The sequence below is a fragment of the Anas acuta genome, chromosome 7 (assembly GCF_963932015.1).
Source record: "Anas acuta chromosome 7, bAnaAcu1.1, whole genome shotgun sequence".
NCBI lineage: Eukaryota > Metazoa > Chordata > Aves > Anseriformes > Anatidae > Anas > Anas acuta.
In genome coordinates this window covers 10,168,719-10,185,896 of record NC_088985.1, presented here as the reverse complement: position 1 = coordinate 10,185,896, position 17,178 = coordinate 10,168,719, and the positions used below count along the sequence as shown (strand labels likewise).

The 17,178-nt window shown below is 37.5% G+C and overlaps 1 protein-coding gene and 1 long non-coding RNA gene across 25 annotated transcripts in view; one reads left to right on the top strand and one right to left on the bottom strand.

Moving 5' to 3' along the window:
* LDB3 (LIM domain binding 3) overlaps positions 1 to 17,178 on the bottom strand; it is a 118,642-nt gene that overhangs the window by 31,661 nt on the left and 69,803 nt on the right. For 21 of the 22 annotated variants that reach the window (XM_068689394.1, XM_068689391.1, XM_068689395.1 and 18 more), the window contains 2 exons: positions 14,917 to 15,086; positions 13,926 to 13,962 (listed from right to left, as the gene is read on the bottom strand). In XM_068689394.1, the coding sequence (XP_068545495.1) occupies positions 13,926 to 13,962; positions 14,917 to 15,086 (207 nt within the window). Of the gene's footprint in view, positions 1 to 9,095; positions 10,030 to 13,925; positions 13,963 to 14,916; positions 15,087 to 17,178 lie in introns of those variants that run through there. The other variant, XM_068689413.1, reaches the window with a different exon arrangement.
* Positions 1 to 17,178, top strand: part of LOC137859908 (uncharacterized) — a 91,015-nt gene that overhangs the window by 43,936 nt on the left and 29,901 nt on the right. The window lies entirely within an intron of this gene.

Here is a 17,178-nt window from a genome sequence, read left to right as displayed (position 1 = left end):
AACCTCCTTTCTGAAAAGTTCTTCAGTAGAAGAAATACAAGAATTTATTTAACTTGTTTTGTTGAGTGCCAACCATTGCCTTAAATTACGTTTCAAAGACTGTTCTTAGTATTTTCTGCATTATTAGTAGTAGTTTATATATTGGTCTGTGTTTATTTATGTACACATGCATACATACACACATTTCCCTTAGTTTAGCACCAGTAAAGTTATAAACACCAGTCCATCAGCAAAGATTTGGGCATAGATACTCTTCCAATAGATACCCTTCCAATTTTTAAAAGTTCTTGACTAAAACGTAACCCCAAAATAAATGAATTGAAGCCAGACTTTCAAACACAGAAGTAGATTTGAAATGAGCCTCAGATGTGTCTAAGAATATTACACTCATCAGAATGGAAGAATCTGACTAGAACATAAATACCACCTAATAAGATGAATTGTTCACCACTCTAAAGCAATGAGAAACCAAACGCTATCTGTATGGTAACCAAGCCGCAAGTTCACTGGAATGTCCTGTGTTGGAAAGCCAGGCTGAAACAAAGTGGGGGAGGATGCATTAGAAACTGGTGGGGGTACAGGTAGGACAGGAGAGTGTTAGCATACACAGAGCCATAATCATGCACCAGACTTAAAAAACACAGTTGCAGCCAAAAGAGAATAAGGCATTGTTTATTTCCAGTGTTACCAAATATTCATGAAAAAAATATAGGCAAGAGGAAAAGGCAGGCAGTTAGGGGTAGGGCAGAAGCAGCATTAAGCCTCTGGTGTTACTATTAATTTGATCAGAACTCTTCCAGTCTCCTAGCTGTGGCTATACTAAAAACGCAGAATCCCAGAATCACTTGAATTGCAGAATCACTTGACTGGTTGGGATTTTACAAAAGCTTTTTTCCTGAGCGTATCAGTATAGGATAATGTTGAATGACAATGGCAGGGGGAGTTTTGAAGGTTACAGATAGAGAGAGATGTATAGTAAACATACTTCCACAGAATAAAGCAAAGGAAACGGCAGAGAGTAAAGGAAAGACAAGCTCAAAGGCACACAATAGTTCCTTGACAGTTTACTTTTAGGAACTATTTCTCTTCCCAGTCAATAGGCATAATTCCTGTTCCGCTAACAGTGAGAAAGGTCAAAATCAGATCTGACTTTTATTGGTGATACTCATATTTCGAGGAACAGGCTATTGAATTTCCAGCCTTTACATTCAAACTGTTTTTGCAATCTAAATGCAGAATTCATCTTACTTTTGAGTCAAACACATCGCCGGGACAGGCTTGGTAAACTCGATACCTTTACATGAAAGAATTTGGCTCAGAATATTAGGAGCAGTTTGTATCTTTGTGGTTACACATGCTGCTCAAATAAACGACACTAGTGTTGAGCTACCTGGGCAAGATTTAATATTAATGGTTTTGTTTTGTTTCTTCTACAGTCCCTTTAGGTCCCTAGCTAAAATATCTTTTGATAGAAAGGCCTTAGTCAATGATTATTTGAGAGAACACTCCAACTCCCACAGCTTTCATTAAATATTGGACATGTCTCAAACAAGACTTCTGTATGCAGCAGACTGTCTATCCCAATAAATCGGTATGTTATACAACGGAAGCTACGAAATGTTTCTTTCTCACAAAACTATACTACATGATACGGTCATAAAGACAGAGTGAATGGAACGACTTGGATAGCATCCTTCCCTCCCCCACAATAGCAAGAGCTGTATCAGTTGGGGTAACAAAATGCAAAGTTCATTTGCATTGTGTTCATTCAGCTTGTGCGTTCTAGTGGACACTAAGATAGGGAGAAACTTCAGAGAGCTTCTAATAACTGATTCTGATGAATCTGAACTGTATGTGCTGAACAGCAGAACACTTTATCATTTTATATTTGGAAACCAAATGGAAAAAGATTTCCAAACAGTCACATACATGTAACAAGCTAATCGAGATTCTGAGAATGTGCATCTATGTTCCATCTACCTTCCCCTTAGAGGATCTAGACACTCTTGAACAGCTGCTTGTTGTTCCACTAAAATGTAGAGACAGAATCATTTAATCTGTAATGAAGATCCGAAGGCATTGGGAAAGATTGGCGTCCTGAGAGACCACATGGTCTTTCAACTTTTCTTTCAGTACTGAAGTAATAAATGAACACCATAATTATTTATTCTCAGCATTGCCATGCAGCAAGTTGTTCTCATTTTACAGATGAGGAACTAAATAGAATTGCCCATGGCCAGATAGAAGGTCTGTGGCAGGGCGGAGAATTGAAATTAGTCAATCCCCCAAACTCAACTAACTATTTAAAATACCAACTCTCACTGTCTTTAGTAAGAAATAAAGGAACTATTTTTATAAATACTAATTGAATTATAAATATGAATTTACAAATTTATAAATTCACTTTATTAGTATTTTCCTGTATTGATCATCCAACAGTCTTCTAACAAAGAAGATGCCTGACAGATCTGCTGTCAAAAAGTAAATAGTTACTAAGACTTACAGATGATTAGGGTCTATAGGGTCTCCTGAAATTAAAAATTCTGTTTTTCTACCAGCATGTTGTGAATTCACAGGACTTTTCCTTATTAGACTAATAATAGCTTTCATCCTAACAGATGCTTATATTTACATAAGCATATTTACCTATGGATAAAATTTCCTTTTAAGAAATTAAAGTCACAAAATAATTAAAAAAAATTCTTATAGGTTATCTGGGGAGAAACTTGTATGAAAGTTATTTCCTAATTGTCTTCCAAACATTTTTTGCCTTGAAGGCATGAGATACTGATACTCTTGGCAACTGTACACTGAGCTACATTAACTGCTGTTCTGATCCAGAAGGCATTTTCTAGCTTTCTGTGTTTGCAGCTAGGAATTTTTCTATAAACACATGAATACGAAATCATTGAGATGGCTTCCCCCCAAGCTATATCTTTGTAACTGTAACAAACTATTATCTTAACAAAGACACCACAAGACACACACACAAAAAAAACATAAGCAGTTAACTGGAGAGGACAGAAGATGACTATCATGCTGGTTTAGTTAAAACTTTAGCTTGGGATCAGAAAAAAAGGAGTAGAAGAAGAGCTAGTCTCTCTTTTTCAGCCACTGTAGTTAAGAATGTGAGCAGCCCACGCCAAAACAATCACAATATATCCTGCTAGTACGTCTGCTTTTCAAAACAGGGAAATACATTTCTCCCAGAAGGTATCCTGGTTTGTGCAGACAGTGCCACAGAATAGGAAAAGCATTGCCATATATTCAGTGAAAAAAAACAGCCAACTCATTCTCAACAGGTAGTATGAAACTCAGTCAAAGCAGCTCACTACATCACAGTAAGTATCTCCTATGGATGCATTTTAGTGGCATCTATGTATGCTGTTACATTAAGCATTCAAATAATAAGTACATGTAGAAATACAGCAGCATCTGTGTTTGTGAAAGGGAAGATAACTTGTCCAAGATTTATGTATGGACATTTGGCATGCAAGTATGTACTCCAATTTATCTTATTGGAAAACTCAGCACTTTAATAAGAACAAAGACTGTAAAATCCTGAATGTATGGAACAATTTAAGCTTGTGTATTTTTGAGCTCAAAAGCTATGGCAGATAGTTTTCCCATATCTCGGCCTTAATTCTGTAATCAGATCTATCTGAACAGTTCCCTCTAACTTTTTAGAACCCCGCTGGTAAAGCACAAACATCTGCCAGCAGGCACCTGAACACAGGATCAGAACTTTCAGTTTGTGTTTGTGCACTTCTTTGTCTAGAGTGCTCACAGGTTCAGCTATTGTACACTGGAAGCGATTCCCCAATCACTGAAGCATTCTCTCTCATCATGATTTCGTATTGCTCCAGGGCAGCTGAGAGCAAAACAAGAACTCATTGAACTCACTGTCCGCTAGCAGTTTTTAGAGCCAATTTTTAATTTGTGCACATTGATGGTGAGAAACTTCATACTTTCTCTACATAGCATTTTCATCCATTTGAAGGTGCATTAGTGCATCTTATCTGCTTGGTTCCTGAACCAAGTAACTAAGTGGTGTGAGTTACAGCAGTTGTCTTTTTTTTTTTTTTTCCCTCCTCTCTAGAATGTGGAGTACATTTTATTTCACAGATTCCCTTAAGGGTTTTCTTACCTTCCCTCTCTCTTATTTGTAATCATATAACATTTTGGTCAACAACAACAATTGTTTACATGGTAATGAACTATTAGGAAGCAGTTAGTATTTAGCATAATTCTGCTGACATGAATGCAATTTAGAAAAGCAGAGTAAGAGGAAGCAGTGCCAGTGCTGTCCCATCAGCCAGTTTTCCAGCTTGTCCTAAACAACGCTCTGTGGACTAGTCAGAATCCACAGACCGCAGCTCGGGACCTTGGGCTTACCCATGCCTATTGGAAAGTTGCTACATGCAAGAATTGCTTTTTCCTTTTTGGACTGCAGACGATGGCAGAAAACAGAGTACAGTAAGAGAAGAAGGCAGTGCTGTGCACTGATATTTTGATTAGCCATCGGCATCAGTGGAAAGATGCATACAGGCATCTCTGAAGTTGCACAGAAGGAACAAAAGTGATGTGAATTTCTGCCCATGCTGAAATGCGGACAGGAACATGCAGAAGAGTGAGATGGTAAAGAAAAGATTTTAAAATATAGTTCACTGCACCCACACACAAAAGTGAACCTTGAGCTTTGACAAGATCTGTTAGCTTATGCCTTACTTTCTATATTTTGAGAAAGATTCCATTGTATTTGCTTGTTTCAGCTGGAGGCCTCACTCTTTCACCTTTAAGCAAGTGCATTCAACTGGATACAGCAGACCTAATGGCTCCTATCTTTGATCAATGGATTCTGCAGAGAACTGGCTTGGAAACAAGGAATTTGTGGTCCCTAAATTCACTTCTCCCACAGAACTTCAAGGAGTATTTGCAATGTTTTGGGAAGACAATTGATCAATTTTCCCTTCTGGTTTCACTCCAACATTCCATAGAAACAATTGAGTTTATTCACTATTTCTACATTTTTGTCACTCTTCAGGCACTAAAAGGTGAGTGCGAATCTGAATAAAATGATGTATTTATTTAGCGTAGTGATCATGGAATGGCTCTATGATTCTGTGATAACTGCACTAAGTAAATACCCTGTTTTACTCTGATCCTCACTCACCTTTTAGTAATGATCCTTAAACATGAAAAAACAACAACACCAAAAACACACAAAAGCTAACCACAGAAGCCTGCTTTATTTTTGTGTGCTGTTGTAGAAAAATAAGTTACATCCTTCAGAAGGACTTTTGCTAATCTGCCTAGCATAAAGATAGGAAGTTTTTGACTGCTGGTAAGTCAGCAAGGCGAACCATTGCAAATTCTGGCAAATGAAGGAAAGGAGGTGAAGGCACCTTAGCTTATCTCAGTGGTATCAGATGGCTTTGTTAAGCAGAACAAAGCACATTACTGTGCTTGGGAGTAAATTTTTGCCAATTTTTTTTATGAATACTGCAGAAGGCGGCTGATTAAAGGAAGCCATCGTGTGGTACTACCAAGATCTACTACTGTCATGTACTGTGCCAAAAGTCTAACTTTTTACATTTGCAAAGTGGAATTTGTTCAAATGTCCCTTTGTTTTCTGAAGGTATAATGGTCACTGAAGCCCATGGTAGCCACTGCTAAAGAAGCCACAGAATCATTTATTCCTTGCGGGAACCTGAGCGTGCAAGTGCGAAGTTGGTCACCCCTTCCTGTCCATGAAGGCTTCAGACATCTCTGTGAAACATGTTTGACTTCTCAGAAGTGATAAAGTATTCCCTAAAATATCTGTACCTTACTACTACTGAAGATATACTCCACAATTGTACATAATGAGAGAGAAACTGCAATGGAGAGAAAATGACCTCTATTTTAACATAGCAAAAAAATTTCTTCTCCTACCCATGCAGGCAGGCCTGAAAAGAGGGAGGCAAGGAAGGGAGCCACAGAACCTTCCTTCTCTTGCAATTTTTTCATGCACAGAAGGAAGAGAGGTCAAGTTCTCATGCCTGCTTACTTAAAGGGACACTCTTGCCACGTCCATCAGCATGCACTGCATGCAGTCAGTACTCCTGCTGCAAACTAAGCGCTGTAAGAGGTGAGGAGGAGGCCATTTGGGTAGAGGACAAGGCAGCAGTATTCAGGAAAAGGGTTAGTTTAGATCAAACGGTCTTATACCACAGCAGAAGATGAGCATTTCCCTGTGTCATAACCAGACAAGCAGATTTACCTGGAAGGCCTTTTGGTTTTGATTTCCTAGTGGCATCAGCTTTGCTGTATCTTCATTAAATGCTTCTAACACTAAGCTTTACTGGCAATATTGCGAAGGGCCGGGTACAAATATCACTATCCACGTACTACATTGTACTATACTTATTGACATGAAGATTATTTAGAAGACACTATTGTCACCAACCCAGTGTCATTTGCTCAGCAAAATAGTCATGGTTCAGAATACCTTCAACCTGGGAGAGGTATGCCTGCCCCTCATCAAAGGTAATTTGAGGTGTTACTTGACTCATTACTCTTCAGTGGGGAACCTAGTCTGAGCCTTACATTCACTAAGACTAGTTCTCCTAGGCGAAACAGCAGACTCCCACAAATGGTCAAGAAGCACTGGAAGATGGGGTTGGTTGATCAGGAGCGACATACAATGAGATAAGCCTGGACAGATTAGAAATGGGACATAACCAGGCCAGCCCTGACCTTTAGCCATAGCAAAGCTAGTGGCTTGTCAAAGCTACTGATGAGTTCTCACCAGATCTAAGCCTGTCACAGCCTCCAGCAATGCGATGTAGTAGAAAGACAAATGCAGCCCAGTTTCTCCACCATACAGAAAAGCCTGCCTCCCCCCCAGGAAGGAAAAACAAGGCCTGTTAATAATTACACAAGGAAATAAATGTAACATTCATTTCTGGGGCCCTAAGATCACCATGACAATGTAAGAGCAGATTTTTGAGGTGTATGAGTTAAGCAACTACAAAGCAAAATATAAACAAGAAGCTGGAGAGAAAAAAATTGACTGACTGAGTTTAATTAATGAAATTCAACAGCTGGGAGATTGTTTTTTTGAAGGGGATTGGACTAAGCAGTAGAAATACACCATGGTAAACAATCTTGCATTAGGGATTAATAACAACACCTTCACAAAAAGGTCTTCTGGTCTTGCATTTAAAAAGGTTTAAAACTTACCAACTACTGACGATTTTTTCTATTACTTTTTTTTCCCTGTGCTTACATAAAGAACTGAAATTCTACAAGCTTGTAGAGCATTTAGATTCTATTTTCTAGCCTCCAGGGAAACAGGTAGTACCTGTATCTCTTTATGAGTGAGTACATGGTATATATGCACTGCTTATTATTAAATCTACAGAAGCAAAGGTAAGATGTCCCTTAATTGCATTTGCATTAATTTCATACCTAACCAAACTATGTTTTTCTGATCATTAAAAGGTATCTTTAAAAGTAGCATTAAACAAACACTCATACATAACATAGACACTTTGTTTTTAATTATATTACATGCAGTAGGTGGATTTGAAATAAATAGTATCCATGTTCTGTTCATAAAACATTAAGGATACACAACTCTAAGTGAAAACTCTCTCATGTACTTATTCAGAAAACCATTTAATTTGGTTGAAAGATACAACTGGATGATTTTCTACTCAAGTACATCTGCTGTTTAAGAAAAAAAGTGAACTATGTTGATATTTTAAATTTCATCACAATTTTCCACACAGAAATAAAATTTACCAACTCCTGAGTTGATGTCTGATCTAAGCAACACTCAGAAAAAGTTAAAATGTTGCTCTTATTTTATGCAGTTCTATTATGCTGATTTTCCACAGATGCTAGTGAGATAAGATCAGAATTTGTTTGCATTCCCATAAGGAAAATATAAATGAATGTTGTACATTAAATAGCATGTTTACTGAATTGCTATGGTACTTACATAGAAAAAAAGTGCATTTTATAATGAAATAGTGCCCATGGTCTTAAGTAATACTCGAACATCTGTGTTTTTTTTTTTTGTTTGTTTTTTAAATGTCAGCTAGTTGTGCTTTTTTTTTTTTTATTATTATTATTCTTTAAACACTCATGTATTTGGTTGATTCATGCAAAATCCTCTGTGATTAGGAGCTTTTCCTGCCCACAAAATGAGAGTTTAAGTGTGCCTTGTTTTTGTACTGCCTGTTGATATAAATTGCAGATGCTTGAAATCAGTGAAAAGTGTAAGATTTTCAATTGCATACATTAATCCCTTTGATCAGAATTACTGCTACCGGATAAAGGCACCTAATCTGCAGTTTAAAGAATTTTATAAAAAAAATAATTCCTTAACTGGGCTGTAGGCAGGGCTGCAACATAACTAACCCTCCGTTGCTGGAGACCTGTGCTTTATCACCAAGCAACTTCTGCTTCAATCACTGCTAAGGATTCCTAATGCAGATTTCTGTAAGGGTTAACATCAACTGTTTCTATGGAAACTGTAAATGCAGTTTAATTGAGTTGCATTTAATGATCAGAATATAAACTAGAAAGGGAAGTGATACTTGGTGTACAAGTATACAGTACCAAAGTACAAGTGATACTTGGTGTACTTCATACAGAAACGTGGGGGCCTTTTGGATAGACGTGCTGCATTTTGACTGACACAGTTTAAAACTGAAGCGTTGGTGTAATGCTGAAACAAAGATCCCACTCCAAGCACCACATATTAACGTGGTACCTTTGCTGTGTGCACATGTTAATGCATTATTGCCAAAGAACACATAGCATTCAAATGGATGCCTGCGATGGCATCATCAACAGGTTGTCACCTAGCGTCTCCCAATGATGCCATGCTCTCATTCACAGCTAAGAATGTATTTGTTCATTTCTGTTGCTGTTTTTCCAACTACTTTGTCAGGTTTATTCTAATTCAGATAATTTAAAAGGTCAGTAAGAACTACGGGTAATAGGCAAAAGCTTTTTGACCAAATTTTCTATTGTGGAAAGACGAGTTTTTTTCAGTTATTTTTTCAAAACAGAATAAAGTACTGTGTAAAACAGGCACATAATTATTTTAGTTTTAAATCCTTTTATTTCAGATAAAGCATGGTGCTATATACAGAAAAATGTGGGTCAAAGCAAGAACAATACAGAATGGGCAACACATTTCTTAAAACTTACAAGATGCTTTTAAAAGCTTCAGTGCACCAACAGTAATGTATATTCTTCTCACTCCTAAACATATCTAGGAAGAAGTCCTGAACAACCACATTCTATCCCTATCTTTCATCTAATGACAAATTCAGGTTTCAAACAAATCTTACAGCAATGGTTTTGGCAAATAACTTTTGCTAGCATAACATATTGAAGAAAAATAACATTGCTAATGTCTTATTTCAAACAGTATCATTCAACTACGCAAATTAAGCACGCTGTATGTTTAGCAAACTCTAGGCTAGGCTCAGTCAGCTTTCCTTTTCCTCTTGCTTTCTCCTATTTAATTATCTTTACAGCCTCAGAAAAACTCATTAAAAACCTAATTCCTCACCCTAAAGTAAATCTGCTTTCCTCTCATTTTCTCCTATAATCTAAGTCAAGAAAGTACAATAGTAATCTTTTCCTTCTATCTGTATATTGAAGTTACACTGAACATCACAAAGGACAAAAGCTAATCTATTTTGTATCAAAGAACATGAACAGGGTTGTATGGTTATTTTTACTTCCGGTGACAGTGAGTGGATTCCAGGCTAACAACAGAAATCTACCAAAGACAGTCACTCAGAGAAAACCCCTAGCAATAAGTCTTTCCTGTATGTGTGTGACACTCTTAGGCTCTAACTCAGGACAGCAGTTAATTCTTTACTGTAATTCTCTGTTTCACATATTTGCCCGCTAAATGTGGGCTTTTAACTTTTAACATTAAGGATTTGCGCCGACAGGCCGTGATGCCAGTTGCGCAATTTGGCAAAGCGTGGGCTGTTACGTTCCGTTTCAAACCTTTCCCTGTGGCATGAAGAAAGAGAGAGAGAGAAAGACAGAGACAGAGAGAGAGAAAGACAGAGAAGAAAGGAGGGAGAAAGAAAGGGGTTAGGGAACATGACTACTACTCCCCTGCCTTACAACTAGGGCAATGGCAATTTATTTGGATTTTTTCACAGCTTTCAAATCAGCGCAAAGAAGGCTGGGCGATCCTTTTTAGACTGCATATGAAGTGTTTTGCAGTTGTTCATTTCTGAGAAGTAACTTGATATAACTTCATATTCTGTGCCTTTTGCTTCGTATTACAGGGCTGCTTTTGCTAGAAATGCAGTGTAATCCTGGTGTTTTCCTGCCAGTGGGTTCTCTCGGCTCTTCCCTCCCCAACCCAAGCAGTCAGTGAAAGTTAATTCAGTACAAGAGCAAAATCAATGCAATATTTTCCATTCTGTAGTATCTACGTCAATGTGAATGTAAGTATAGACAGATACATTGATACATTTACCTCCTGCTGTCCTGTAATCAGCCACAGGTTTCAGCAGTACTTTCTATAGGTTCTCTCAATAGGAGTGAATATAAGCATTGACAGTAGCATAAATATTTCTGGCCATTTGTGTGAAAGAGCAGAATGAAGTGGGATTTTAAAAAGCACAGTCCTGTGAAGTGTCAACCACCTCTTGTGAATACCTTTGACTACAGACTGAGGCACTTGAGCAAGTTGTAAGCAATGTTCAGCACCTCTCAGAGCTTAAACTTTTCTAGATGTTCTAGAGTTTGAATTCAGATTTTGCAAATAAAAAGCTGGAGGAAGATGACATGGGATGAGAGCACAGTCAAGGAGATGTATATCAAACAGAATGGAAAATGTTATTTGCAAATGTATTTGATTCATTGCAAACAAGTAATTTTCCCTTCATTATTTAAACCCCAAGTGCAAGGCAACCATGTTAATGCAGCAGAACTCGAGAGCAAAATCAGCCAGACAGAAAGGAACAGACCAGGCTGGTTTTAATCCTCAGTCTGAATATAGCACAAGACAATAAACAGAGTAAATGTCAACAAATTCACTGATATTTCTAATTTGTCTTTCTAAATCTAAGGGAATCATGGTGTATGGCTTTTTGAATTATCTTTTATATTTTGAAGTAATAAAAAAAGTATTTCTCGCTGAAATGCTGAAACTTCATGGTGGCGTTTTTTCAAGTTACAGTTAGGTTATAGTTAGAGTAACTATATAACCTATAGTTACTATAGGTTATAGTTACAGTGGGTCTTACATTAAATTTAAGAATTCCCTTACTGCTTCAAAGATAAATCTCTCCATTCAAGAAAGCAGTATTAAGAAATATCTGCCTGACTTGAAATGGATATCATCTTTCTGGAAAGCATTTCCTAACAATCATCACAACAGCAAACTGTTTTTATATGTTTTTATATATATATATGTTATATATATGTTTATATATATGTTGCTATGTTTTTATAGCAAGGTATAACTGTATGCATGCCTTCAAAATAGCTGTAACACAAACAAAAGGCTGTCATGTACTACACTCTTTAGCATTAACAGAAAGGAATACTCTGCCACCTGAAGATTCCTAAGCTTTTTAGGTTCTGTTCAGAGAGTGCGTCAAGAAGTTGGAAGGAGCAATCCAGAAGTGACAATACCCTGCCCAAAGTAAGCTGTATGTTCTTTTTTCAAGCATTTGTAAGAAATCTTTGGCATTATATGCTGACTACACTGAAGAACTGACACAGGGAGAGAGAAGAAAGCACCAGAGAAGGATTGCTCACAGTCTGCTCTAGGGTCAAAGTTCTCCATTCTAGCTGTGTAAGTTTTGGAAAATAAAGTGTTGCCCCCCACAAATGTCAAAACAGTTCAGGATCAATGCAACATTGAATTATGCAAGACTGTTTCCACAATTCCAAATAAGCCTTTTGCTTTTGGGAGTCCAGGAAGCCTTACAGTTGATTCCAAATGGCAGGCATGGTGCAAGGTGTGGTTGTACATGTTATGGGGTGTCTGGAGAAGACACTAACAAGGAGTTCCTACTCCATTACTGTGGTGGGAGAGGAGAGTTCAAGCATGAATTTTGTGCATCTGACACAGGTCCTTCCATCCTTTACAAAACCAACAGTGGCAGAGGACCCTCCCAAAAGATGGAGCAGATAGGGATCAATAAACCCAAGAAAACATACGATGGACCCATGCATAGCCAGGACTATTGCTAAACAAAGTCCAGAGGTGGAGTAGGTACAATGCTTGAGGCAAGCACCGCACCACCAAGATCAGGCTATCAGTCTGCTAAGCTATCAGTGTGCTAGGTAGGAGGCCCCTGCAGAGCTCATACCCATGGCACTGTGCCACTGCATAACTACCCAATATATTCCCTTCTGCCTCTGCTACCAATGAGTATCCTTCAATTTCTCTAGGTAATGCAGCTGTGCCTACATACATTCAAAATCATTACTGTCCTCGTGAGAGGAAGAAAAAAAAAAAAAAAAAAAAAAAAAAGGATAACACACACTGATACCTCAACACTGCAAGACATGCACTGTACAGCAGATATAGTCATGTACTGTAAATTACTTCACTGTCTTAAACATATCCAATACCATGTTAATTCCCAATACCTAGTATCTTACAAACCCACAGACAACAGCTAGAAAGATTGCTTCTTTATGAGAATATGTTACTGTCAGATGCATGCAGGGGAACTGTTAGGTTCAGTACAACATCTTAAATCCCACCATAGTAAGGATTTGGATGTGTGCTATTACATCAAAGCACATAATGCACAACACGTTCACTACGAATTAGGCTTGCACATTTGAGGGAAGAAATGAATCCACAAGGGATGTAACGTCAAGCCTGATACTCAGACACCCAGCCATGAACTTCAGTGAACTGCAGTGGAAGGTTTATAGCAGACATAAACTGAAAGTAAACGTATTGTATTTTCACCGGGATGATGACAGACATCTTTCTCACTGACTCAATGTTTGTAACTTGCTCTGTGATCAAAAGCTCAAAGCCTTTATGAAAGACACACAGCAGTAAAAAGAAGAAAAGGAAAAGCAGTAGTAAGAAAAAACAAACAAACAAAAATGTGAGTATCAAAAACACATCACAAGCCAGCCAGCGTATTAGAGAAGCTACCATGATATAGGGATTTCAAGTATGCAAACAGAAAATTAGGCTGTATGTAGGACGCTCCAATTAAACTTCAATTTTTAAGCTGTGCAAAAGAATCACTAATAAGTCTATTTCTTGGCCATGTAGGACAACATAAGGTGATCTCTGGTCTTTAATTCGTTGTTATCTCTCTGAGCATAACCATTTTATCAGCATTATTGTTAGGTCCTAAAAGACAAATACATTTCTCCACTAGCAAAAGCAGTCCTGTGCCTCTATATTCTACAGGTTTGGGTTGCACTAATTTCAGACAAAACATAAGCGAATGGTTATGGATATGGATGGAAACAACTCCTTTACTGTATCATTCCAGATGAATCGGATAGCAGTCAGGATCATCCAAATAAATTGCACATAAGTTTCAATGCTATCACAACATTATGTATTTTCATACAGTTACACCATCAAGCAGTTACACAGGGCTTGGTCTTAGGATCTCATTGCATTCACACACGCAGTAAAGTACACGGAAGTTGCATGTGCAGAGAGCTTTCAGATCTGAAATCACACTGTTTGTACCATCTTTCCTAAATACATGCCAGTTTGTTACCCTTTTCATTCAAATTATTCTCATTGATAGCATTTTAATTTTAGTGACATTTAAGCAAAAGTGTTAAAGTATTTTAAGACAAGAAAATAGTTGTATATGCTTGTATTAAAGCTGATTTAAAACATTATTTGGTTATCAATAAAGAGAACGCCATATTTTTCACAGGGAGTGTCTTACCTTGATCTCCTCAGGGCTTCCTCATCTGGATCTTGCACTGCAGATAAAAAGGGTTGCAGTTAGAAAAAGAATGAAAAAAAGAAAGAAAGAATTGACTTTATGATAAAATTACAAATTCTTTAGAAGAGTATCAAAAGCCTGTCTAAAGGTACACTCATGCTGACTTTGCAGCAGTAGGTTTTATAACAGTGGGAAGAGGAGTAGTTCCCTAGAGCTAAGAAGCAGGATGTTAGGGGGAAAGTGGCTATTACAAGTACTTTCTCATTCATTTATTAGCGATGTTGCACAGCTGTAGGCAATGATCCTACAGAGAGGGTCTGCTGTTTTGTCAAAAAGCATCAGAGACAGCAGCACATTTATACAAAGAGAAAATAAGTATTTCCCTGCGTTATGGGAAAGGGCCCTGAACTGCCTTCTCTCTAGATCAGAAACAAGATCTGAGGTTAGTTACCAGGTGATCAGAAAAACATTTCCATAGTCAATAAGCAGCAAAGTTCAAGCTCCCATTACATTCACAGCAGATCCAGGTTTACATAAAAAGCTGACACAGAACCATTTGTACGATGCAAACGATGATCCATGATTTTTTTGACCTCAGGAAGTAACTTCTATAAAAGACTGTGACAGGAGAACTAAGTTATCTTTTTACTAATGAACTGACTGCTTTGTTTGTCTAAAATGCTGAAAAGTGAAAGATTACTCTGCACAGATTTGATTTGTAAATATGAAGAATTTCAGGGTCACAGATGTTCTTCTGCTGAGAGCCTTGGCAGATCAAATAATTTGCTTCTTAAAGCAAAGGTGAGATGTAACACTTCGATTTCATAGTTCCCTTTAGTTACATACAGGGCTCTCAGATCTTAGCTCTCACTGAAAGTAACTACAAGCAGGACATGAATTGTCCTGGACTATCGGTCACTAATACTGGTGCAAGAAAATAAAGGCATAATCTAAAATTAGAATGATGGGGGTGTTTTGATATTTGACTTACTGTACTCCGTTCCAGTCATCTGGGCAAGGATGCGGAAAGACTTAGACTGCAGATTGGCAGAACGGCGGCCCCAGTCTTCAGTTTCATCTTCAGGCTTGTTCTGAGTTTTAAGCACAGCCTGATACACCGGAGAGGCACTGTCTACATGAGGATCTTTAATAGGAAGGGTACTGCAATTCAGAAAGTGAAACGTTGTGAAACAGCACATGGTAACTTTCATCTCAACCTCACTCTGGTCTTACAGCTTCTTGTCCAAAATAACAGCAATCTAAAGCAAAGCTTTGAAAATATCACTTTTAATGAAAAATACATAGATCAATATTAGGTGAATTAACAGAGATTATAACTTTGAAATGACCTGCTATCACTCAAACTGTATATTCAAAACTATGTGAAAATACATGGAAATGTCTGTTCATGATTCCTCAGCCAATGCAGCCACAAGCTTATGGTGGTTATAACAATGTGTGATGGTAAAGGAGACTATGCCAGTCAAAAATATTTATTTCTCTGAGCATTCTTGTCCAATATAATTTCTTACAAAAACAGCTTCATGTTGATATTATGTTTTGTTATAGTTTTGAGACAGAGTACTTTAAGGTTGCATTTAGAAATAGAAAACATATTTCATTATAAAAGTAATATAATAGGCTTTTGCATTTTTTTTCCAGAGATCATTATTCTTAGCCAAAATTCTGAATTAAACATCCAGCTGCCACAACTCTGGATTCATCATTTACTAAGCTTGTGAAACATAAGAAATCTTGACTTGTACTCAAGATTTCCACACATATATTTTATATCTAAAATCTTCAGCAGCAGAACATACCTCAGGCTCTTACAATGCCCCTAATTGCCTTGAACAGTGACATATCCAGAAACTTCCAGTTTTGCACACCTAAACCAAAAGCTACAAAACTCTGTAGCACAAATGAGGTAAGCTCCCTTTGATTAATAATGCAAGTGAGAAATAGACTTATTAAAAGCTTTTTTATTTCTGCGAAAATAATTTCTGCATAGCAGTTTAAATAGTGACAAACTGCAGAAATATACAGTGAGGGAATGATATATGCAGTCATATAGTAATTTGACTCCATGCCTTCTGTAAATACAAGGTCTATTTCTGCAGCAAGTGATTTATTGTAACTGGTTTAATGTGCTATTCCATGTAGAGCTTTGCAAGAAGCATGCTCAACTTCACAAAAACTGAGCAATGACTCTAAAACGTGAAGGGCCATATGGTCCAACTAAGTCAGTGCTATAAAGTTCAGGGAGCGGTCACCTGCTGTAAAAGTTGCTTCTGTGCTTCAGGCTCAAACTTGGAATTCTTTGATGCCATTTTGCAGAGAAAATCTACAGGGAACTAGTTTTTGTGCTTTGAAAGTATGAGAAAAATCAAGAAAAAGCCCCAAAGTATGTCTGGTATTCTACAAACAACAAAAAGTTACACTAATAAAAACATATTACCAGGCAATGCCTTAAATATCTGTACTTCCCAGCTGACACATATCTCTACTTCACATTGCATAACATCAGCTGCTTTAATGGATTTGCACCTGACAATAGCATAGATGCATTCTTCAGGTAAGACTGCAGGGGGGTTCAAAAACATGATGTGTGCTTACTTACATATGGACTTGCAGCACAGGCAATACAGGGTTGTATCATGCCCCAACTCCTTAGGACTATTTTTTTTTTTTTAATGAAAGGAGTATTTATATTCCTTATAACTCCTGAATATGCCAACTTCTCACTTTCTTGAGGGCCCGCTGGGCACAATCAACAGTTCCTTTCCTTTTGTGTTTCAGTATGGTTACCTACATGGTAGAGTGTAGCTTACGGGAAACAAAAAAAAAAACCAACCACAAAACAAAAACCTAAATAGGAATCTTCAGTTCAAGATCTGAAAAAAAAGCTCCCTCAAAGCAGTCCCAGGTTTTCAACTTTCCCTTTCTTCAGGCATTTGTCTTAGTATTGACTAAGCATGCAGTATCTTTTGTCTTCTTACTGTCCTAGGTGACTGCTTTTATCTGGCCAACAGTTAATATAATCTTACACTTGCAATTTAATGCTGCTGAAGTTTAAAAAACTGCTGGATATGATAACAAATTTCACAACTGCAGACTGCTGCAGACTGGATAATAAACAACTACATAAATAATAGTGCTGATTTCAACCATGGACTACTGTGGCAACAATGGTATGCAAACCATGGACAGTTCAAATTCCTTTCTTTAAATGCTCTAGCTAAAATGCTTTATT